At 37.3% G+C, this 21783-nt stretch overlaps 1 protein-coding gene across 1 annotated transcript in view; it reads right to left on the bottom strand.

Annotated features, from left to right (window-relative positions):
- Positions 1-21783, bottom strand: part of NAALAD2 (N-acetylated alpha-linked acidic dipeptidase 2) — a 74689-nt gene that overhangs the window by 16361 nt on the left and 36545 nt on the right. The window contains exons 12-16 of the mRNA XM_035009405.1: positions 9857-9920; positions 8792-8859; positions 5690-5781; positions 3886-3976; positions 1106-1370 (exon numbers count right to left, since the gene is read on the bottom strand). Of these exons, the coding sequence (XP_034865296.1) occupies positions 1106-1370; positions 3886-3976; positions 5690-5781; positions 8792-8859; positions 9857-9920 (580 nt within the window). The remainder of the gene's footprint in view (positions 1-1105; positions 1371-3885; positions 3977-5689; positions 5782-8791; positions 8860-9856; positions 9921-21783) is intronic.

A 21783-nucleotide genomic window follows, 5' to 3' on the forward strand; every position in this document is an offset into this window, starting at 1 on the left:
ATTCATTTCATTTGCCTCATTATTCTCCAATCGCTCATGTAAACACAATTTCCTAAATTTTCTTCGCATCATTTTATCTAGATCTTAGTACCTGCTGCTCATCATAACTTTGAAGATGACTAATTTGGATGTAGTAATATTCAAAAGCCACTGCTGACTACTCTGTACTTACTCTCTGTGTACTCCTACAACAACTTGTCCCTGGCACTTTGGTCTTCTCCCTCACATGAGATTCTGTGCTCTTTGAGGGCAATGATTATTTTTCACACATCCTTATGTCTCCCAGGAAATAACACAGAACTTGTAGATGGTAGACACTGAATACAAATTTGACAATTTTGGTATATACTAAGAATATGTACTCCCAGATTAAAAGAAAATGGTTACAATAAAACCCTACTAGTAGGTAACATTCATGAGCATTAAGTGTCCGGCACCATTGTTTCTATATATTAACCAACTGAATCAGGCACAGCAGTCTTGGAAACATGTTGTATTCTTTACTGTTTCACTCCTAAGAAAACGGACACACAGAGAGGGGCCACGGCCCTCTCCCAACATCACACAGTGATTTAAATATTAGAGCCAGGATTTGAACTGGGTAACTGCTTCTAGACCCAGTACTCAGTGCCACTGAGTACTATATTTCATCCCTGCTTTGTAGGGAGTATGTAGTATAGAACAGTAACTGCAAAATGGCTATGAAAGAATGCTTAAAACCATGTAAAAAAAATCCTCCATGTAGACAAATACATGCAATAATAGTAATTACCTATGTAGTGGAATAGGTTTTCTCTGTTTTCCCATCTTTGTGTAGTAGTATTTATTTTACTAGTATTTTTCTTTTAACAGTAAAAATATTTTTAAAGGCAGCAACACAGGGAAAATATTTACAAACCCAATGTTTATAGCACAAACTTAGCAAGATGGATTCATCCTACAAATATCAGATGAAATTACGTTCTTTAAAAGTGTTTAGTTTTTTTTCCAGAAGTCGGAATTAAGTGATGCAGGTATACTGGGATCAAAGAGTGCACTGGTGACAAAAGGAGACAGTATCTTAAAGCTCCAACTTAAAGATTATAAAATACCCAGCCATTCTTACCAAATGATACTCCGTGGTCTCTCAATTGTTGGTCATGTTTCTTAGATAAATTGTAGATACTTGTTGCATAGTTTTTCAAAGCTTTTGCATAGTCTTCAATATTGAACGGAATGATTTCAGAGTCTGCAAGCTCATAAACCAGTGCTCCTCGTAACTGAGCCACAGAAAGCTGTTTTTTAAATGTTGGATCATAAAAATTCTCTACTAATTCAAACGTCTCATAAATCGTATGGTATACTGGGTAGCTGCTGTATTTATCTGTTTTCTGGGGGAGAAAAAAAAGCAGGTACTAAATACAAACATTAAATATTCACATTACAGGATTCATGTAATCATAAAAATGATTGCAGAAGAAAATACAACCATATGGCACCCTGAGTTTTATCACAATGAAGCAGAAAAAAGTTCAAATCTAACTATAACACTATCACCATACGTTCACTAGTTTAAAATTTTACTGTTGTTTTATAATTCACGTAATCTTCACTCAGGATACTTCTGGAAAGTTGTCTTTATTGTATTTCTGATAACTGAAATTAAGGAGTACATACTCAAACTGCGTATTAGCACAGTTTAAAATTATTTATCAATTGATTGGAAATGAAAGGTTCTAGGTGGCCAAGAACCATATAGTTGAGGAATTCGATATTTAAGCACCTTGTCTGCCTTTCCAAAGTGTATAACCAAATACCATTTACCCTTTTTTATATAATTAATGGGCTACCATGATAAATTACTACATAGTGGTATTTTATGTAAATATTTTTTGACTTCCTAGGGCCACCTTTCCTAAGTTTAGTTTTTGTTTATCTGCTCCTTTGGTTAATATTTTTATTGCTTTTAGTATCACTAAAAGGAATCCATGTGTCAGTCTCTAATACTCTGCTTTTAATCCACAACGTCTTAGAAACTAGATAGCTTTGTTCAGATTGATGACAGAATATAAAAGTGAATAGGCCTTGAAAGAGTTTAATGAGTATTAGTATACAGATTTATGCATTTATTTTGGGTTATTTTAGAGCTGTTTTTGCTTCCATCTCTGTTCTCAGTCACATTCTGGATAGCCAGATTTGCAAGAGGTATGTATTCTAGACAAGCAAGATGTTGGTGTACTGCAATTATGATCTGAAAATTATTAAAGTGTGACAAATCTGAATTTGGTTTGGTTTATCACATAATTTATAACATAATCAAGCAGACATGGTATATGTTGGCATATCCTAGGACTTGTATATTATCAATGTGTTTGAGTAACAATGGTGTACACTAGTCAGTGCAGAACTGAAACGAGAATCAACTAAATATCAGGAGGAACTTGTTTTATACCCTCATCAAGAGCCCTGGCCTCAAAAGACACATGAAAAAGTGCTCAACATCGCTTGGCATCAGGGAAATCCAAATCAAAACCTCAATGAGATACCATCTCACACTGGTCAGAATGGCTAAAATTAACAAGTCAGGAAACGACAGATGTTGGCGGGGATGCGGAGAAAGGGGAACCCTCCTACACTGTTGGTGGGAATGCAGGCTGGTGCAGCCACTCTGGAAAACAGTATGGAGGTTCTTCAAAAAGTTGAAAATAGAGCTACCATATGACCCAGCAATTGCACTACTGGGTATTTACCCCAAAGATACAAATGTAGGGATCCGAAGGGGTACATGCACCCCGATGTTTATAGCAGCAGTGTCCACAATAGCCAAACTGTGGATAGAGCCAAGATGTCCATCGACAGATGAATGGATAAAGAAGAGGTGGTATATATATACAATGGAATATTATGCAGCCATCAAAAGGAATGAGATCTTGCCATTTGCAATGATGTGGACGGAACTGGAGGGTGTTATGCTGAGCGAAATAAGTCAATCAGAGAAAGATATATGACCTCACTGATATGAGGAATTCTTAATCTCAGGAAACAAACTGAGTGTTGCTGGAGTGGGGGGTGGGGAGGGATGGGGTGGCTGGGTGATAGACACTGGGGAGGGTATGTGCTATGGTGAGTGCTGTGAATTGTGCAAGACTGTTGAATCACAGATCTGTACCTCTGAAACATAATGCAATATATGTTAAGAAAAAAAATGATAGCAGGAGGGGAAAAATGAAGGGGGGGGGAATCGGAGGGGGAGACAAACCATGAGAGACTATGGACTCTGAGAAACAAACTGGGGGTTTTTGTAAGAGAGGGGGATGGGGGGATGGGTTAGCCCAGTTGATGGGTATTAAGGAGGGCACATATTGTGTGGAGCACTGGGTGTTACACACAAACAATGAATCATGGAACACTACATCAAAAACTAATGATGTATGGTGATTAACATAACAATAAATTTTTTTTTTTAAAAAGAGCCCTGGCCTCAGATGACAGGCAGGAGTGGGAATGTGAAGAGGGGCTACTGACAATAAAGCCTCTTGACCTGGTATGCCCTTAACCAACACAGGTTCTTCACCTGCATATTTTCCTCAGGAAAAGATGAGAAGAATGAGGCTTTCCAACAAAACCTGTGCCAAAAACGGATATGAACTACTTGGTTCTGATAACCAGCTAAGTACCTGGCATTACTCTGATAACTACCACTTCACCGAATAATCCTGCAGGGAAAATTGACAGAATAACCCAAATTAATTCCGAGTCCATCTATAAAGGGAGTCAGCCTTTGCCCCTGGAATTCTTCTTGGGCCATGTGACCTGGTGCCCTGGTGCCAAAAAAGTAAACTGTTTAAAATTCCTAACAAAAAGTTGGATAAAGTGCTGGGTATCCAAAATAATAAGATGGCTTACCCTATTCTTAGTGTAACGGGCTCTGCCTGAAGCAATTCCAAGTCTCTGAAAATAAGCTTCAAAATCACTTCCAGATCCCAGTTTGTTGATTCTAGATGTAGAATATGAATATATATATACACACAGGGAGAAATAAATACATAAATTTAAAAAATTATGAAATAAATGGGACAGTGAATCCAAGCAAGGAATTGCATAGCGTATTTACAAGAATTAGAAGGTACACCATTACACAATACTTTACTATCATGTGCTAGAAACTGGTGTGATAAAAATATATTCTGCATTGACTGACTACAGCCAGAGTTGAACAGTGCCAACAAAGACAGCAGCCTAGTGACTACAGTCTGTTTTGTTTTTTTTTTTAAAGATTTTATTTATTTATTTGACAGCACAAGCAGGGGGAGCGTCAGGCAGAGGGAGCAGCAGACTCCCACTGAGCAGGAAGCCCGAGACTATAGTCTATTTTCAGCATTTTATGGTATTTATTTAGAGGGGAAAATAAGATTTGGTCACTCTCAGAGAACTATAATCTGGTAAGAAAACTGCCATGAGGGACACCTGGGTGGCTCAGGTCATGATCCAGGGTCCTGAGATTGAGGCCCACATCAGGCTCCTTGCTCAACGGGGAGTCTGCTTCTGCCTCTGCCTCTCTTCCTACTCGTGTTTTGTTTTGTTTTTTTTCTCTCTCTCTACCAAATAAAATCTTAAAAAAAAAAAAAAAAAGAAAAGAAAACTGCCATGATAAAGTATATTTAAAATAAAAATTAAGAATAAAAATATTTAAGATCATTAAGAATCTCAATGTGCCTTATTTAGAAATTTAATCAAAATACATTTCTTTGCATATAGTAAAGAAAACCAGTGCATACATATTTAATATATATTATATATATATAATAACAAAAATTCTTTTTTTTTTTTTAAAGATTTTATTTATTTGACAGAGAGAGACACAGCGAGAGAGGGAACACAAGCAGGGGGAGTGGGAGAGGGAGAAGCAGGCTCCCCGCAGAGCAGGGAGCCCGATGCGGGACTCAATCCCAGGACCCCGGGATCATGACCTGAGCTGAAGGCAGTCGCTTAACCAACTGAGCCACCCAGGCGCCCAATAACAAAAATTCTTAATAAAATGGTGAGTAAAGCAGAATATGCATTAGGAACATAACTATATACTTCCAACCTATTATGTGTTGAGATTTAGACCTTGGATTTTTTTTTTTAAGATTTTATTTATCCCAGGACCCTGGGATCATGACCTGAGCCAAAGGTGGATGCTTAACAATAGAACCACCCAGGAGCCCCTGACCTTGGATCTTTTTAAAACCTTTTTTTCTACTCCAGTAATTTTTTTTTAATAAGCATGTGAAACTTTTATAGTGGAAATGCAAACTTCCACAAGACTTATTTGGAATATGGAATGAAGCTATACACTCTTACTAGTTTTTAGAAATAGTATTGCAGGAGAAACAAAAAATTCAAGAAAGCTGCTGTTGTAACTCATTTGGAGTTACGTGATTTATTAATTATCTAACACATATTTGAAATTTAATGCAAGAATGCAAAATAATACCTGATAATGTGACAAAATAATTTTGACTAAAAGTCTGCAAAACTAGAATCTATTATAGATTGAATGATGGCTATTCTGTCTGATTAGCAAATCAAACACTACAAGAGGGATTCTCTGGGATTATCTTTCCTCTACTCAAATTGTTGACACATCTAAGAATTGCATGTCTGGAGAAACAAAGGGCAAAGGGGAATTCATAATTTATAATTATAATTTATCCTAGTAATTTACCTAGGAAAATTTATATTTTCAGATGAAGGGTCCTTTTCCAACCAGCTTTCATAAAGAGATTTACTCTCAAAACCATCATCTGGGCTGGAGATCTGGAATGAAAAAATCAAATATTGTGAATTAGAGGCAGAAGCAACTAAAATCTGACCATATGTTATCAACTTCTTACTATATGGATATGTGTTATGTTCTTTATAGAAAAACAAAAGCAAATGGCAAGAAAAAAAATCGAATCAAATTCTTGTTCATTTTTGTTGTCTGCCTAATGGTAATTTTGCCAGGGACCTGGGATAAAATTTCCTGCTTTTTTTGGTAAGCTTTTTACTAGAGTTCCAGATTTTTTAAAAATGTCATCACTTTGATTTTTGGGAGCTTAGATCTCTTTTAGTGGCAAGTTACTGGGGGAAACTTTAGAAAGATTTACTTTAGTAAATTGCTTTTGTCCAAGAAGACCTATAAAAAATGGCTTAGGGCAACAGATATGCCTGAACAAGCTAAGCTTGAAATTGGCAATGTAAGTCCTGGCTTTGTAGGGCAGGTGGGATAAGGAGGAAATGCCATTTTAAGAAAGTCAAATTATATTTAAACAAAGTTGGAATTTGATGGGTTTTAAAAGCTCTGTGCAACCTCAGATTTCTCTTTGGAAATTCTAAGAGCTTCTGTAATTCATGAACCTTTTTTACTACCCTCATTAAAAGTATGCCCATAAACATAACTTTTCTTTCTCCACTTGAAGAAAAGCAGGGCCACGTGGTGGAAAAATTGCAGACTTCAAAGGCTAAAGTCTATTTTAAATCCATATTATCACACATACCCACCTGAAATTTGGTTATAGCTCTACTTTAAAAAAAAAAAAAGGCATACCCTACTTATGCAGCTCTGAGCATTATAACCTTTGGTGTACTCCCCTCTTGAAGCCCTAGTTTTGTGGAAGTGGGGATAATGGTCCCCATCTTAACATAAAGATCAATTCCTCTGATATTTTCTCTGGCCTTATACAGAGTTGGTTGTTTACCTCATCATTGCATATGCAGCCCTGAGCTTAGAAACAGTCCTGGCACTCCACAGTCATCCCTTTGCATGTTGCAGCTGCAGAGATGTTCTGTTCATTTCTAGCCAATTCACTGGGTTCTACTCTACTCTGCTCCTGCCAACTTGCAATAGCTAAGAACCTGTTCCATCTCCCACATCCTGCTTAGATTGAATTCCCGAAAAATCCTTTCATTTTCTGGAATCATCATCTCAGTCTAGCACTAACCAGAATGGTGTCCCTTCAGCCTGGTCTCCCTGGATCATACTTTCTGTCTCTGATATACACATCTTCATAGATGCTGACCCTCCTCCATTATTCCAACACCCTGTCCCATTTCTTTCTTTTATCAGGCAGCTGCCCTTCTCTCTAAGCTCTGCCCTCTACAACTCTTGTCCTATCCTCACGTTGCCAGCATGGTTTCACTGTGCCAACACACACTAGGGGTTGGTAAAATTGTAATAATCAGTTCATGGGAGAATACAAGTCTTTTTCTACTGGGTTTTGGTATGGCCATAGATAAGCATCTGCTTCTGTACAAAGGGGCATAGACCTAAACATATCCCTGTTGGCCCTAACATTCATACTCTTTTTTTTTTATTATTATTTTGAAAGAGCACAAGCATGGGGGGAGGAGCAGAGGGAAAGAGCATCTCAAGCAGGCTCCATGCTGACACGGCTCGATCTCATGACCCTGAGATCATGACCTGAGTCAAAATCAAGAGTCAGACGCTTAACTGACCAAGCCACCCAGGCACCCCTAAAATTCTTCTTATTCTTGACATTAAAGGCAGGAGCCATCTCTAGGACAGCACAAAGCATAAATGTATATGCTGAGAAGGATTTTCTCAGGCTTTTAGATAAGATTATTTTATAGGACGTTCCAATAAAAGGATCAAGAACACAAGCTACCCAATATGTTGAGAGTTGGGATGGGAATAATAAAAAGACTCTCATTTGAGAAAACTAGTTTTTAAAGACACTAACAGGAAAAAGGAAAGGGCAATAATAAGGGAAAGTGGGAAACAGTACCTTCAGAAAAGTGACACTACTTCACATTGTAATGTAAAGTGATACAGAAGTATTTCTGTAAATTCTACAGTGAACTATTTAAATAAAGTACACAGATGTCAAGTGAATAGATTATATAATTTTTAGAGTACATTAGAGTTCAGAGTACTTTTTTACCAATATTTACAAAATTCCTATATGATAAGAATTATTTTCATTTTGCTGTTAGAGTTGCTACAGCTTAATCTATTCACTACGCTGATACAGAGTGATCTTTCTAATGAACAAATATGATAATGTATAACCTTGTTAAAGATCTTTAATTTCTCTATCGCCAGATTTCTGAACTTGGCCTATTTGTCAGCCCCATTTCTTACCATCTTTCCACCGAAACCTTATGCTCATGTCACACTGATCCACCTAGAGGTCAGGAAATATTCTCTTTCATATCTCCACATCTGTTTTAGGTACTGTGTTCTATGCTGAGAATGCCTTCTCTCTTACTTTCACATCCTTCCATTTTACAGGCCAAGCACTAATTATTCTATAAACCTCTTCTGATGCTTCCCCAGCTACCCCAGGATTTCAGATTCTCTATTCCATAATTGTTCTCCATTGTTGGTAGTCCCCAATATTCTACTGAAGTATAAATCCTCATTTACGAGAGTGTATCCTCTCTGGATTACTAAGTATTTGGATTCAGTGACCATGTCTTTTTATTGTTGCTGCTGCTAGAATTCACTTTATAGAGTCTGACCCAAGGCCTTTTCCATTTTCAGCTCAGTGTTCTGTTCTATCAAAATGCCTCTACCACATGAAATTACGTACCTAATACTTGACAACAGTGCACACAATTATTAATAGCTACTATTAGAAGAGACCAGCAATACTATTTTTATAGTTGGGTCATTTAAATACTGTATTAAAGATTTTGTTCTGACTTGATATATACACAAATCAGCTATATCTCTCACCAGTTTAAAAATCAGTACCACTAATTAAGAAAACAGGTGTCATTCACTTATCCATTCATCAGAAAACATTAAGACAGATTTACTTACCTCTTTTGTTAGTTTATACACCAATTGGTAAAGAAGAGGTGTACAGTCAACTCTGAGAGTATAATTGCCTGAAAAAAATAGAGTGTATTTTAATACTTCCAAATGAAATTCCAACAGAAGTCTAATTCTATTTCTAATTGTAAACAAGGTATAATAGACTTGAAATTGAAGGCATCATTCTCAAGGAATTAGAATGGAGTGGAAATAGTTCTTCAGGAGCAGGAGAGGCTGCAGTGTATAGGAGGGCTTTGGATGCTAAGGCAGCAAGTCCCACAGTAATCCTAGCATCATTTTTTTTTTTAATGTTTTATTTATTTATTCATGAAAGTCAGAGAGAGAGAGAGAGGCAGAGGGAGAAGCAGGCTCCCCGCCTAGCAGGGAGCCCGATGCGGGACTCGATCCCAGAACCCTGGGATCATGACCTGAGCTGAAGGCAGACGCTTAACCATCTGAACCACCCAGGCGCCCCACCTAGCATCATTTTTAAGGTGCTATCTCTTAGGGGGACTTTGGCAAAGGAAGTGATAAAGCTATACCATCCATTCTTTATTTACTCAATTCAACAGTATCAAGACATAAGACTAGAGCATTTCAGTAACTCATAAGTATGCTCTAACATTACCTAGACATCATCATACAATGAAAGCCTAGAGACACAAATGTCACATGTTGAGTTCCAAGGGAAGTCTGTAGTTTGTGTTTACTTCAAATTGTTCTAATACATACAGGAGGTATTTCTATATGGAATATTCTGTAAAATATTCTTCTGAAATATTTTAGCCAAATTCGTCTAATATCTCCACAGGAAGAATATGATTAATATTAATACTGGAGTTTTAAGTAGTAATTCAAGATAGGCAAATATACTGAAGAAATTACGATCAGTAGCTTAATTATGAATCATACACTCATTCATTTGAATCATGATTTTCCCAGTGGTAAAATGGAAAATGAAGGTATCATTGAAGAATCTCATAGGAAGAAAATAACCTTAGTTTATAAGTTAGTTACAATTTGCAGACTTAAAAGATGATACGTTGTTTCATAATCTGAAATAAAATATACCTTCTATAGATGAATCTGAGTTGATATAAGCAACGCTTCTCTCCTGGAGTGTTTTTGCATTCTCCTACAGTTGAAGCAAAGTTGTTAATTCACAATATTTATAATTGTGGAAATGTAAAATAAAAATAAGCAAATTAGTATAAAAGTGGTCTACAGATATCTTTATGAATCAAATACCTATGCCTTTGAACATAATTTCTAAGAAAATGCAGATAACTGGCTGGTTGACAACATTAATGCAATTAAAATCAGTAGGGAAAATATCACACATAGCTACTATTTATAGCAATAGCAGGAATTGTCACAGAAAAAGTATTTTCAAAGTGTGGTTCCTTGATTCCTTGCATTAGAATATGAAGGGGTGAGGCTCCCAGAATCTGGGCCCCACTGCAGACCTAATGAAAAAGAATTTCTGAAAGGCCTGGAAATCTGTATTTTCTACAAGGTATCCCTGGAAATCCTTACATATACTGAAGTTTGAGAGATATACTGAGACTGGATACCCAAGTAAAGTATAAGTGAGAAATAGAGAATTTCCATTTATCTATTTTTGAAAGAGGAGATATAAAGAAAAAATAATTTTAAAAAAAGGATAGAAAAAAACTACAGGGAGAGAAAGAAAGACATTAGGACAGTCTCTCTTTTTCCCCCTTCCCCTCGCTCTCACTCCTAACACACACACACACACACACACACAAGATGAAGTAGAAAATACTATCACGTAGACGGGAATATGCTGAGAGAGCCTTTTACTTCCATCTAGTTTGCTACCTTATAAGAACATGCTATAACAGGAGGCAGTCCAAGATAGAAGCATAGAAATACCCTGAACTCAGTTCCCAGACACACCAAATCTATACCTACATATAGACCAATTCCTCCTGAAGAACTAAGGGCTGACTGAACAGCTTCTACACAAGAATAGAGGGACATTAAAGGAGGGTAGAACAGCAGAGACACAGTAACATTGAGAACAACCACCCTCAATGTGGCAAACTATAGTAGGGAGAGATAGTTCTGAGGGGCCCATGTGCAGACTTGCCCACCCTGGGGCACAGAAAATCAAAACAAACCACAGTAGTTTAAAGGGAAAATAAACTATTAAGTGAAGGATATTCATTTACTAACCTTAGAACGACTGCCAAATGGGCTTAACTACTGAAACTCTTTCCAGGGTCGGAGGTACTCAGTCCCCAACCCAAATCAGCTCCAGCTGTCCCACCAAGGCGACCCAGGCACAAAGCACCCGCATCATACCCAGCCTGCTCCCATGCCATCTCCAGCCATCCCACCAAAGCAGCCCCAATGTGGAGCACTCCAAAAACCCCTGGCCTGAGCCTGCTCCCTTTCAGCTGTCCCGCAAGGGTGACCACGGTGCAAAGCACTCCAGGAACCCCTGGATTACACTTGCTTCAGCTCCAGCTGACCTGACAAGGGTGTCTCCTGTGCAGAGTGCCCCAGCCAACACCTATCAAGCACCAATCAGCTAGCCAAAGCCACTAAGCACACAGTCTACACAGGGGACACTCTTAAGTAAGGCTACTTCTTCAACACTGGGAGAGGTACCAGATCCACCTAATTCAAAGAAACAAACACAAACTCAGACAAAAATCAGGAGACAGAGGAAGATGTTCCAAACAAAACATGACCTCAGAAAAAGAACTAATGTTCATAAAGATGCTCACCAGACTTGAGAGAAGAGTGGATGAATTCAGTAAGAACTTCAACAAAGAGACAGAAAATATAAAAAGAAACCCGCCAGAACTAAAGTACAACAACTAAAATGAAAACACTAAAGGGAATCCACATCAGAGTAGAGGAACCAGAAGAACAGATCAGTAAGCTGGAAGACAGGGTATTGGAAAGCAACTAAGTTGAACAGCAAAAGAAACTTTTTAAATGAGGACAAGTTAAAGGACCTCTGCAACGACATTAAACATAACTTTTGCAATACAGAGTTCCCAGGAGAAAGAGAGAGAAGGGAGCAGAAAACTTATTTGAAGAAATAACAGCTGAAAACTTCCCTAATTTGGGTAAGAAAACAGATATCCAGGAACCCCAAAAAAGATGAATCCATGAGATTAGATCACATGGTATGTCACAAAGCAAATCTCGGGGCGCCTGGGTGGCTCAGTCATTAAGCGTCTGCCTTCGGCTCAGGTCATGATCCCAGAGTCCTGGGATTGAGCCCCACATCGGGCTTCTCCCTCTCCCGCTCCCCCTGCTTGTGTTCCCTCTCTCGCTGGGTCTCTCTCTGTCAAATAAATAAATAAAATCTTAAAAAAAGCAAATCTCAATAAGTTTAAGACTTAAATTATATTAAGCATCTTTTCTTTTTTGAATTTTATTATGTTAATCACCATACATTACATCATTAGTTTTTGATGTAGTGTTCCATGATTCATTGTTTGCATATAACATCCAGTGCTCCATTCAGTACGTGCCTTCTTTAATACCCATCAACAGGCTAACCCCATACCTTCACACCCCTCCCCTCTAAAACCCTCAGTATGTTTTTCAGAGTCCAAAGTCTCTCATGGTTTGTCTCCCCTTCCAATTTCCCCCCTTCATTTTACCCTTCCTAATATATTCTTTTTTTTTTTTTTAACATATAGTGTATTATTTGTTTCAGAGGTACAGGTCTGTGATTCAACAGTCTTACACAATTCACAGTGCTCACCATAGCACATGCCCTCCCCAATGTCTATCACCCAGCCAATCCATCCCTCCCACCCCCCACCACTCCAGCAACCCTCAGTTTCCTGAGATTAAGAATTCCTCATATCAGTGAGATCGTATGATATATGTCTTTCTCTGACTGACTTATTTCGCTCAGCATAATACCCTCCAGTTCCATCCATGTTGTTGCAAATGGCAAGATTTCATTCCTTTTGATGGCTGCATAATATATATACCTCATCTTCTTTATCCATTCCTCTGTCGATGGACATCTTGGCTCTTTCCATAGTTTGGCTATTGTGGACATTGCTGCTATAAACATCGGGATACACATACCCCTTCGGATCACTACATTTGTATCTTTGGGGTAAATACCCAGTAGTGCAATTGCTGGGTCGTATGGTAGCTCTATTTTCAACTTTTTGAGGAACCTCCATACTGTTTTCCAGAGTGGCTGCACCAGGTTGCATTCCCACCAACAGTGTAGGAGGGTTTCCCTTTCTCTGCATCCCCGCCAACATTTCTCATTTCCTGACTTGTTAATTTTAGCCATTCTGACTGGTGTGAGGTGTTATCTCATTGAGGTTTTGATTTGGATTTCCCTGATGCTGAGCGATATTGAGCACTTTTTCTGTGTCTGTTGGCCATTTGGATGTCTTCTTTGGAAAAATGTCTGTTCATGTCTTCTGCCTATTTCTTGATTGGATCATTTGTTCTTTGGGTGTTGAGTTTCATAAGTTCTTTATAGATTTTGGATACTAGCCCTTTATCTGATATGTCATTTGCAAATATCTTCTCCCATTCTGTCGCTTGTCTTTTGTTTTTGTTGACTGTTTCTTGTGCTGTGCAAAAGCTTTTTATCTTGCTGAAGTCCCAATAGTTCATTTTTGCCCTTGCTTCCCTTGCCTTTGACGATGGTTCTAGGAAGAAGCTGTTGCAGCTGAGGTCGAAGAGGTTGCAGCCTGTGTTCTCCTTTAGGATTTTGATGGATTCCTGTCTCACATTGAGGTCTTTCAACCATTTGGAGTCTATTTTTGTGTGTGGTGCAAGGAAATGGTCCAGTTTCGCTCTTCTGCATGTGGCTGCCCAATTTTCCCAACACCATTTGTCGAAGAGACTGTCTTTTTTCCATTGGACATTCTTTCCTGCTTTGTCAAAGATAAGTTGACCATAGAGTTGAGGGTCCATTTCTGGGCTCTCTATTCTGTTCCATTGATCTATGTGTCTGTTTTAGAAACAGCACCATACTGTCTTGATGATGACAGCTTTGTAATAGAGCTGGAAGTCCGGACTTGTGATGCCGCCAGCATTGCTTTTCTTTTTCAACATTCCTCTGGCTATGCAGGGTCTTTTCTGGTTCCATACAAGTTTTAGGATTATATGTTCCATTTCTTTGAAAAAAGTGGATAGTATTTTGATAGGGATTGCATTAAATGTGTAGATTGCTCTAGGTAGCATTGACATTTTCAGAATTTTTGTTCTTCCAATCTATGAGCATGGAACGTTTCTCCATTTCTTTGTGTCTTCCTCAGTTTCTTTCATGACTATTTTATAATTTTCTGAGTACAGATTCTTTGCCTCTTTGGTTAGATTTATTCCTAGGTATCTTATGGTTTTGGGTGCAACTGTAAATGGGATCGACTCCTTAACTTCTCTTTCTTCTGTCTTGTTGTTGGTGTATAGGAATGCCACTGATTTCTGTGCATTGATTTTATATCCTGCCACTTTACTGAATTCCTGTATGAGTTCTAACAGTTTTGGGGTGGAGTCTTTTGGGTTTTCCACATAAAGTATCATATCATCTGCAAAGAGTGAGAGTTTGACTTCTTTGCCGATTTGGATGCATTTCTTTTTGTTGTCTCATTACTGTGGCTAGGACTTCTAGTACTATGTTGAATAGCAGTGGTGACAGTGGACATCCCTGCCGTGTTCCTGACCTTAGGGGGAAAGCTCTCAGTTTTTCCCCATTGAGAATGATATTTGCTGTGGGTTTTTCATCGATGGCTTTTATGATATTGAGGTATGTACCCTCTATCCCCATACTCTGAAGAGTTTTGATCAAGAAAGGATGCTGTACTTTGTCAAATGCTTTGTCGGCATCTATTGAGAGGATTATATGGTTCTTGTTCTTTCTTTTATTAACGTATTGTATCACATTGATTTGATTTGCGGATGTTGAACCAACCCCGCAGCCCAGGGATAAATCCCACTTGGTCGTGGTGGATAATCCATGTAATGTACTATTAGATCCTACTGGCTAGTATTTTGGTGAGAATTTTTGCATCCATGTTTATCAAGGATATTGGTCTGTAATTCTCCTTTTTGATGGGGTCTTTGTCTGGTTTGGGGATCAAGGTAATTATAGCAGAGAACTTTCCTAATTTGGGGAAGGAAACAGGCATCAAAATCCAGGAGGCACAGAGAACCCCCCCTCAAAATCAATAAAAATAGGTAAACATCCCGACATCTAACAGTAGAATTTACGAGTCTCAGAGACAAAGAGAAAATCCTGAAAGCAGCTCGGGAGAGGAGATCTGTAACCTACAATGGTAGAAATATTAGATTGGCAACAAACCTATCCACAGAGACCTAGAAGGCCAGAAAGGACTGGCATGATAGATTCAGACCACTAAATGAGAAAAATATGCAGCCAAGAATACTATATCCAGCTAGGCTGTCATTGAAAATACAAGGAGAGATAAAAACCTTCCAGGACAAACAAAAACTAAAGGAATTTGCAAACACGAAACCAGACCCACAGGAAATATTGAAAGGGGTCCTCTAAGCAAAGAGAGACTAAAAGTAACATAGACCAGAAAGGAACACAGACAATATACAGTAACAGTCACTTTACAGGCAATACAATGGCACTAAATTCATATCTTTCAATAGTTACCCTCAATGTAAATGGGCTAAATGCCCCAATCAAAAGACACAGGCTATCAGATTGGATAAAAAAACAAGACCCATCGATATGCTATCTGCAAGAGACTCATTTTAGACCCAAAGACACCCCCAGATTGAACATGAGGGGGTGGAAAACCATTTACCATGCTAATGGACACCAAAAGAAAGCTGGGGTGGCAATCCTTCTATCAGACAAATTAGATTTTAAACCAAAGACTGTAATAAGTGATGAGGAAGGACACTATATCATATTTAAAGAGTCTATCCAACAAGAAGATCTAACAATTGTAACTATCTCTGCCCCTAACGTGGGAGCAGCCAATTATATAAGCCAGTTAATAACAAAAGCAAAGAAACACATCGACAACAATACAATAATAGTAGAGGACTTTAACACCCCCATCATGGAAATGGACAGATCATCTAAGCAAAAGATCAACAAGGAAATAAAGACTTTAAATGACACACTGGACCAAATGGACTTCACAGACATACTCAAAACATTCCATCCCAAAGCAACAGAATACACATTCTTCTCTAGTGCCCATGGAACCTTCTCCAGAATAGATCACATCCTAGGTCACAAATCAGTCTCAACCAGTACCAAAAGACTGGGATCATTCCCTGCATATTTTTGGACCACAATGCTTTGAAACTAGAACTCAATCCAAAAGAGGAAAGTCGGAAAGAACTCAAATACGTGGAGGCTAAAGAGCATTCTACTAAAGAATGAATGGGTCAACCAGGAAATTAAAGAACAATTAAAAAAATCATGAAACAAATGAAAATGAAAACACAACTGTTCAAAATCTTTGGAATGCAGCAAAGGCAGTCCTAAGAGGAAAGTATATAGCAATACAATCCTTTCTCAAGAAACAAGAAGGGTCTCAAATACACAACCTAACCCTACACCTAAAGGAGCTGGAGAAAGAACAGCAAATAAAGCCTAAACCCAGCAGGAGAAGAGAAATAATGAAGATCAGAGCAGAAATCAACGAAGTAGAAACCAAAAGAACAGTAGAACAGATCAACGAGACTAGAAACTGGTTCTTTGAAAGAATTAATACAATTGATAAACCCCTGGCCAGAATGATCAAAAAGAAAAGAGAAATGACCCAAATCAACAAAATCATGAATGAAAGAGGAGAGATCACAACCAACACCGAAGAAATACAAACAATTATAAGAACATATTATGAGCAACTCTATGCCAGCAAATTAGATAACCTGGAAGAAATGGATGCATTCCTAGAGATGTATCAACTACCAAAACTGAACCAGGAAGAAATAGAAAGCCTGAACAGACCCATAACCACTAAGGAAACTGAAGCAGTCATCAAAAATCTCCCAACAAACAAAAGCCCAGGGCCAGAAGGCTTCCCAGGGCAATTCTATCAAACATTTAAAGAAAATACCTATTCTTCTGAAACTGTTCCAAAAAATAGAAATGGAAGGAAAACTTTCAAACTCGTTTTATAAGCATCTTTTCTAACCACAATGGTATAAAATTAGAAATCAATTACAAGAACTGGCAAAAACACAAATATGTTGAGGTTAAAACAATATGCTACCATACAGCCAAAGAGTCCATGAAATAAAGTGGAAATAAAAAAATACCTGGAGACAAATGAAAATGGAAATAATTTTTTGGGACATAGCAAAAGCAGTCCTAAGAAGAAATTTTATAGCAATACATTATGGCCTACCTCACTAAACAAGAAAAATCTGAAACAATCTAACCTTATACTTAAAGGAACTAGGAAAAGAACAACCAAAACCCATAATTAGTAAAAGGAAAGAAATAATAATAAAGATCAGAGTAGAAATAAATAGAATAGAAACTTAGAGAAAATATCAATGAAAATAAGAGCTGGTTCTTTGAAAAGATAAAATTAATAAACCAGTAGCCAGATTCATCACGAAAAAGAAGACTCAAGTAAAATCAGAAAAAAAAAAAAAAAGAAGTTAAAACTAACACCACAGAAATACAAAAGATTATAAAACACTATTATAAAAAATTATACACCAACAAACTGGACAAGCTAGAAGAATGCAAGCTGGTGCAGCCACTCTGGAAAATAGTATGCAGTTTCCTCAGAAAGTTGAAACAGAGCTACCCTATGACCCAGCAACTGCACTACTGGGTATTTACCCCAAAGATACAAATGTAGTCATGAGAAGGGGCACCTGGGGCGCCTGGGTGGCTCAGTTGGTTAAGCGACTGCCTTCGGCTCAGGTCATGATCCTGGAGTCCCTGGATCGAGTCCCGCATCGGGCTCCCTGTTCAGCAGGGAGTCTGCTTCTCCCTCTCACCCTCCCCCCTCTCATGCTCTATCTCATTCTCTCTCTCAAATAAATAAATAAAATCTTTAAAAAAAAAAAAAAAAGAGAAGGGGCACCTGCACCCCAATGTTTATAGCAGCAATGTCCACAATAGCCAAACTGTGGAAAGAGCCCAGATATCCATCGACAGATGAATGGATAAAGAAGATGTGGTGTATATATATACAATGGAATATTATACAGCCATCAGAGAAATGAAATCTTGCCATTTGCAATGACGTGGATGGAACTAGAGGGTATTATGCCAAGTAAAATAAGTCAAATCAGAGGAAGAATTATATGATCTCACTGATATGTGAAATTTGAGAAACAAGGCAGAGGATCATAGGGCAAGGGAGGGAAAAATGAAACAAGATGAAACCAGAGAGGGAGACAAACCACAAGAGACTCTTAATCTCAGGAAACAAATGGAGGGTTGCTGGAGTGGAGGGGAGGTGGGCAGGATGAGGTGGCTGGGTGATGGACACTGGGGAGGGTATGTGTTGTGGTGAGCGCTGTATATTGTGTAAGACCGATGAATCACAGACCTGTACCCCTGAAACAAATAATAAATTATATGTTAATAATAAAAAAAAATTATACACCAACAAACTTGACAACCTAGAAGAAACAAAATTCTAGAAATGTACATCTTCTAAAACTGAATTAGGAAGAAATAGAAAATCTGAGCAGACCAATTACTTGTAACAAAATTGGACCCATAACCAAAAAACCCCCAACAAACAGAAGTCCAGGCCCAGTGGCTTCACAGATGACTTTTACCAAACATTTATGAAGAGTTAAAGCTCTCTTTCTCAAACTATTCCAAAAAATAAAAGAGGAAATAAAACCTCCAATTCATTCTATGAGGCCAGCATTACCCTGATACCAAAACCAGATAAAGACACTCAAAAAAAAAAAAAAAGAAAGAAAGAAAGAAAGAGAAAATGAAAATTATAGGACACTCAAAAAAAGAAAATGAAAATTACAGGCTAATATCCCTGAGGAACACAGACTCAGAAATTCTCAACAGAATATGAGGAAACCAAATCCAACAATACATTAAAAGGACCATTTATCATGATCAAGTGGGATTTATTCCAGGGGTGTAAGGATCTTAAGATCAGCAACAAGACAAGGATGTTCATCTTGCCACCTTTTCCAACATTGTATTGAAAGTCCTAGCTGTAGCAGTCAGACAAGAAAAAGAAAAGGCATCCAAATTGGTATGGAAAAAGTAAAACTGTCACTACTTGTAGATGACATGATACTATATATAGAAAACCCTAGAGACTCCACCAAAACACTAAGAGAAGTAATAAATGATAAAGTTGCTAGATGCAAAATTAACATACAGAAATATGTTGATTCTATATGCTAATAACAAAGTAGCACAAAGAGATTTTAAGAAAAGAATCCCATTTATAATTGCACAAAAAAGAATAAAATACCTAGGAATAAATTTAACCTAGGAGGTGAAAGACCTGTACTCTAAAAGTACAAAACATCGTTGGAGGAAACTGAAGATAACACCACCAAATGGAAAGATGCACCATGCTGTAGAACGGATTAATATTTTTAAATATCCATAGTACCCAAAGCCATCTATGGATTCACTGCAATCCCTATCAAAATACCAGTAACAGTATTTTTCATTAGGGAACTAGAACAAATAATCCTAATATTTGTATGGAACTACAATGGACCATAAAAAAACAAGGTAATCTTAAGATAACAAAGCTGGAGGCATCATAATCCCACATTTCAAACTATAGTAAGAAGCTATATTAATCAAAACAGTATGGTACTGGCACAAAAATGAGTCACATTGATCAATGGACCCGAATAAGAGCCAGAAATATACCCATTTATGGCAATTAATCTATGACAAAGGAGGCAAGAACATGCAATGGGGAAAAGACAGTCTCTTCAATAAATGGTGCTGGGGAAACTGGGCAGATGAATGCCAAAGAATGAAAGTGGATCACTTTCTTACATCGGACACAAAAATAAACTCAAAATGTATTAAAGACCTAAATGTAAGACCTGAAACCATAACATTCCTAAAAGAAAACATAAGCAGTAATGTCTTGGACATCAGGCTTAGTAATATTTTTCTGGATCTATCTCCTCAGGCAAGGGAAACAAAGGCAAAAATAAACAACTGAGACTACATCAAAATAGAAAGCTTTTGCACAGCAAAAAACAACAAAACAAAACAAAACACAACAAACCAAAAAGGCAACCTACTGAATGACAGAAGGTATTTACAAATGATGTACTGATAATTAATATCCAAAATATATAATGAACTGATATAACTCAAAACCAAAAAGATCTCTAATATCCACTTAAAAAATGGGCAGAGGACCTGAAGAGACATTTTTTTCAAAGATGATATACAGATGGCCAACAGACACATAAAAAGATGCTCAACGTCACTACTCGGAGAAATGCAAATCAAAACCACAATGAGGTATCATTTCATACCTATCAGAATGGCTAGTATCAAAAAATAAGTAACAAGTGTTGATGAGGATGTGGATAAAAGGGAGCCCTCATACACTGTTGGTGGGAATGTAAATTGGTGTGGCCATCAGAGAAAACAGTATGTGGATTTCTTGAAAAACTAAAATTAGAACTACCATATGATCCAGCAATTCCTCTCCTGGGTATTTACCCAAAGAATGTGAAAACACTAATTCAAAAAGATACATGCAACCCCTATATTTATATCATTATTTACAATAGCCAAGATATGGAGGTAATCTAATGTGTTCATCAATGGATGAATAAAGAAGATGTGGGGTGTGTGTGTGTGTGTGTGTGTACACACTGGAATATGACTCAGCCATAAAAAAGACTGAAATTTTGCCATCTGTGACAACACAAATGAACCTAGAGGGTTATTATGCTAACTGAATTAAGTCAGACAGAGAAAGACAAATACCACATTATTTTACTTCTATGTGGAATCTAAGAAAAAAACAAATGAACAAATAAACAAAAGCTAATACAGAGACCTGGTGGTTGCCAGAAGGGAGGGGAGTGGGAAGATGGGCAAAATAGGTGAAGGGATTAATAAGTACAAACTTACAGTTATAAATAATAAGTCATGAAGATGCAAAGTACAGCACAGTCAATAATATAATAACTTTATATGATGATAGATGGTAACTACACTTATTGTGGTGAGCACTGCATAATGTATAAAACTGTCAATCCACAATTTGTACACCTAATATAATATTGTCTGTCAACTATACTTAAATTTTAAAAAGATTACAATAAAAAATTAAAGCTGTGAGTGGTTATGGCACAAATGAGAACTATTGCCTATCTTCACTTGCCTACAGTGGCCAGATGGTAGGTGTCTCTGTTATAGATACATACAGAGTCAGAGTTTCCATTACAACACATTTTTAGTAGAAATAAAGAAGATTCCTTAACTATATTTAAAGAAAATATGCTGCTGAATATGATCAAGAATTGGAAAATGTTGAAACTGTCCCTAACCCAGATTTATCTGAATTAATGCATAGTATATTTATTACTTTATATCTTAGATTTTTTGTTCTTTAAGCTGCTAAAATTAGAGAAACAGAGACATGTATTTATATATACACGTATTCACAAGAATTTACATTTCTAAAAGTAAAGGAAATTTGATTCATCTAAACAGTCTACTTCCAAAATGCATATTCATAATTACCAATGTGATAATAAAACTTTGCAATGTCAATTGAATATAAGCATAAGCGACAGAGACAAGTAAGTGTGTGTGATTTTACTCCCATACTTATTTCATTCACACGATCATTTAAAGTAACGTAAGAGGAAATGAGTCAGGGGAAAGTATTTTAAAAACTAGATAATAACAACAAGTATATAACATGCTTTAAAATAATGCAAAAAATCTCAACTCATAAAAGATAAATACATCGTGCTGGGAGAGTAAGTGCTTATATAGTGCACCTGTCTTTACAAAATGTGTGTCCTCACCTTGTACATTAAAGAAC

This window comes from Mirounga leonina, unplaced genomic scaffold, assembly GCF_011800145.1.
Source record: "Mirounga leonina isolate KUSES-001 unplaced genomic scaffold, KU_Mleo_1.0 Mir_153, whole genome shotgun sequence".
Taxonomy (NCBI): Eukaryota; Metazoa; Chordata; class Mammalia; order Carnivora; family Phocidae; genus Mirounga; species Mirounga leonina.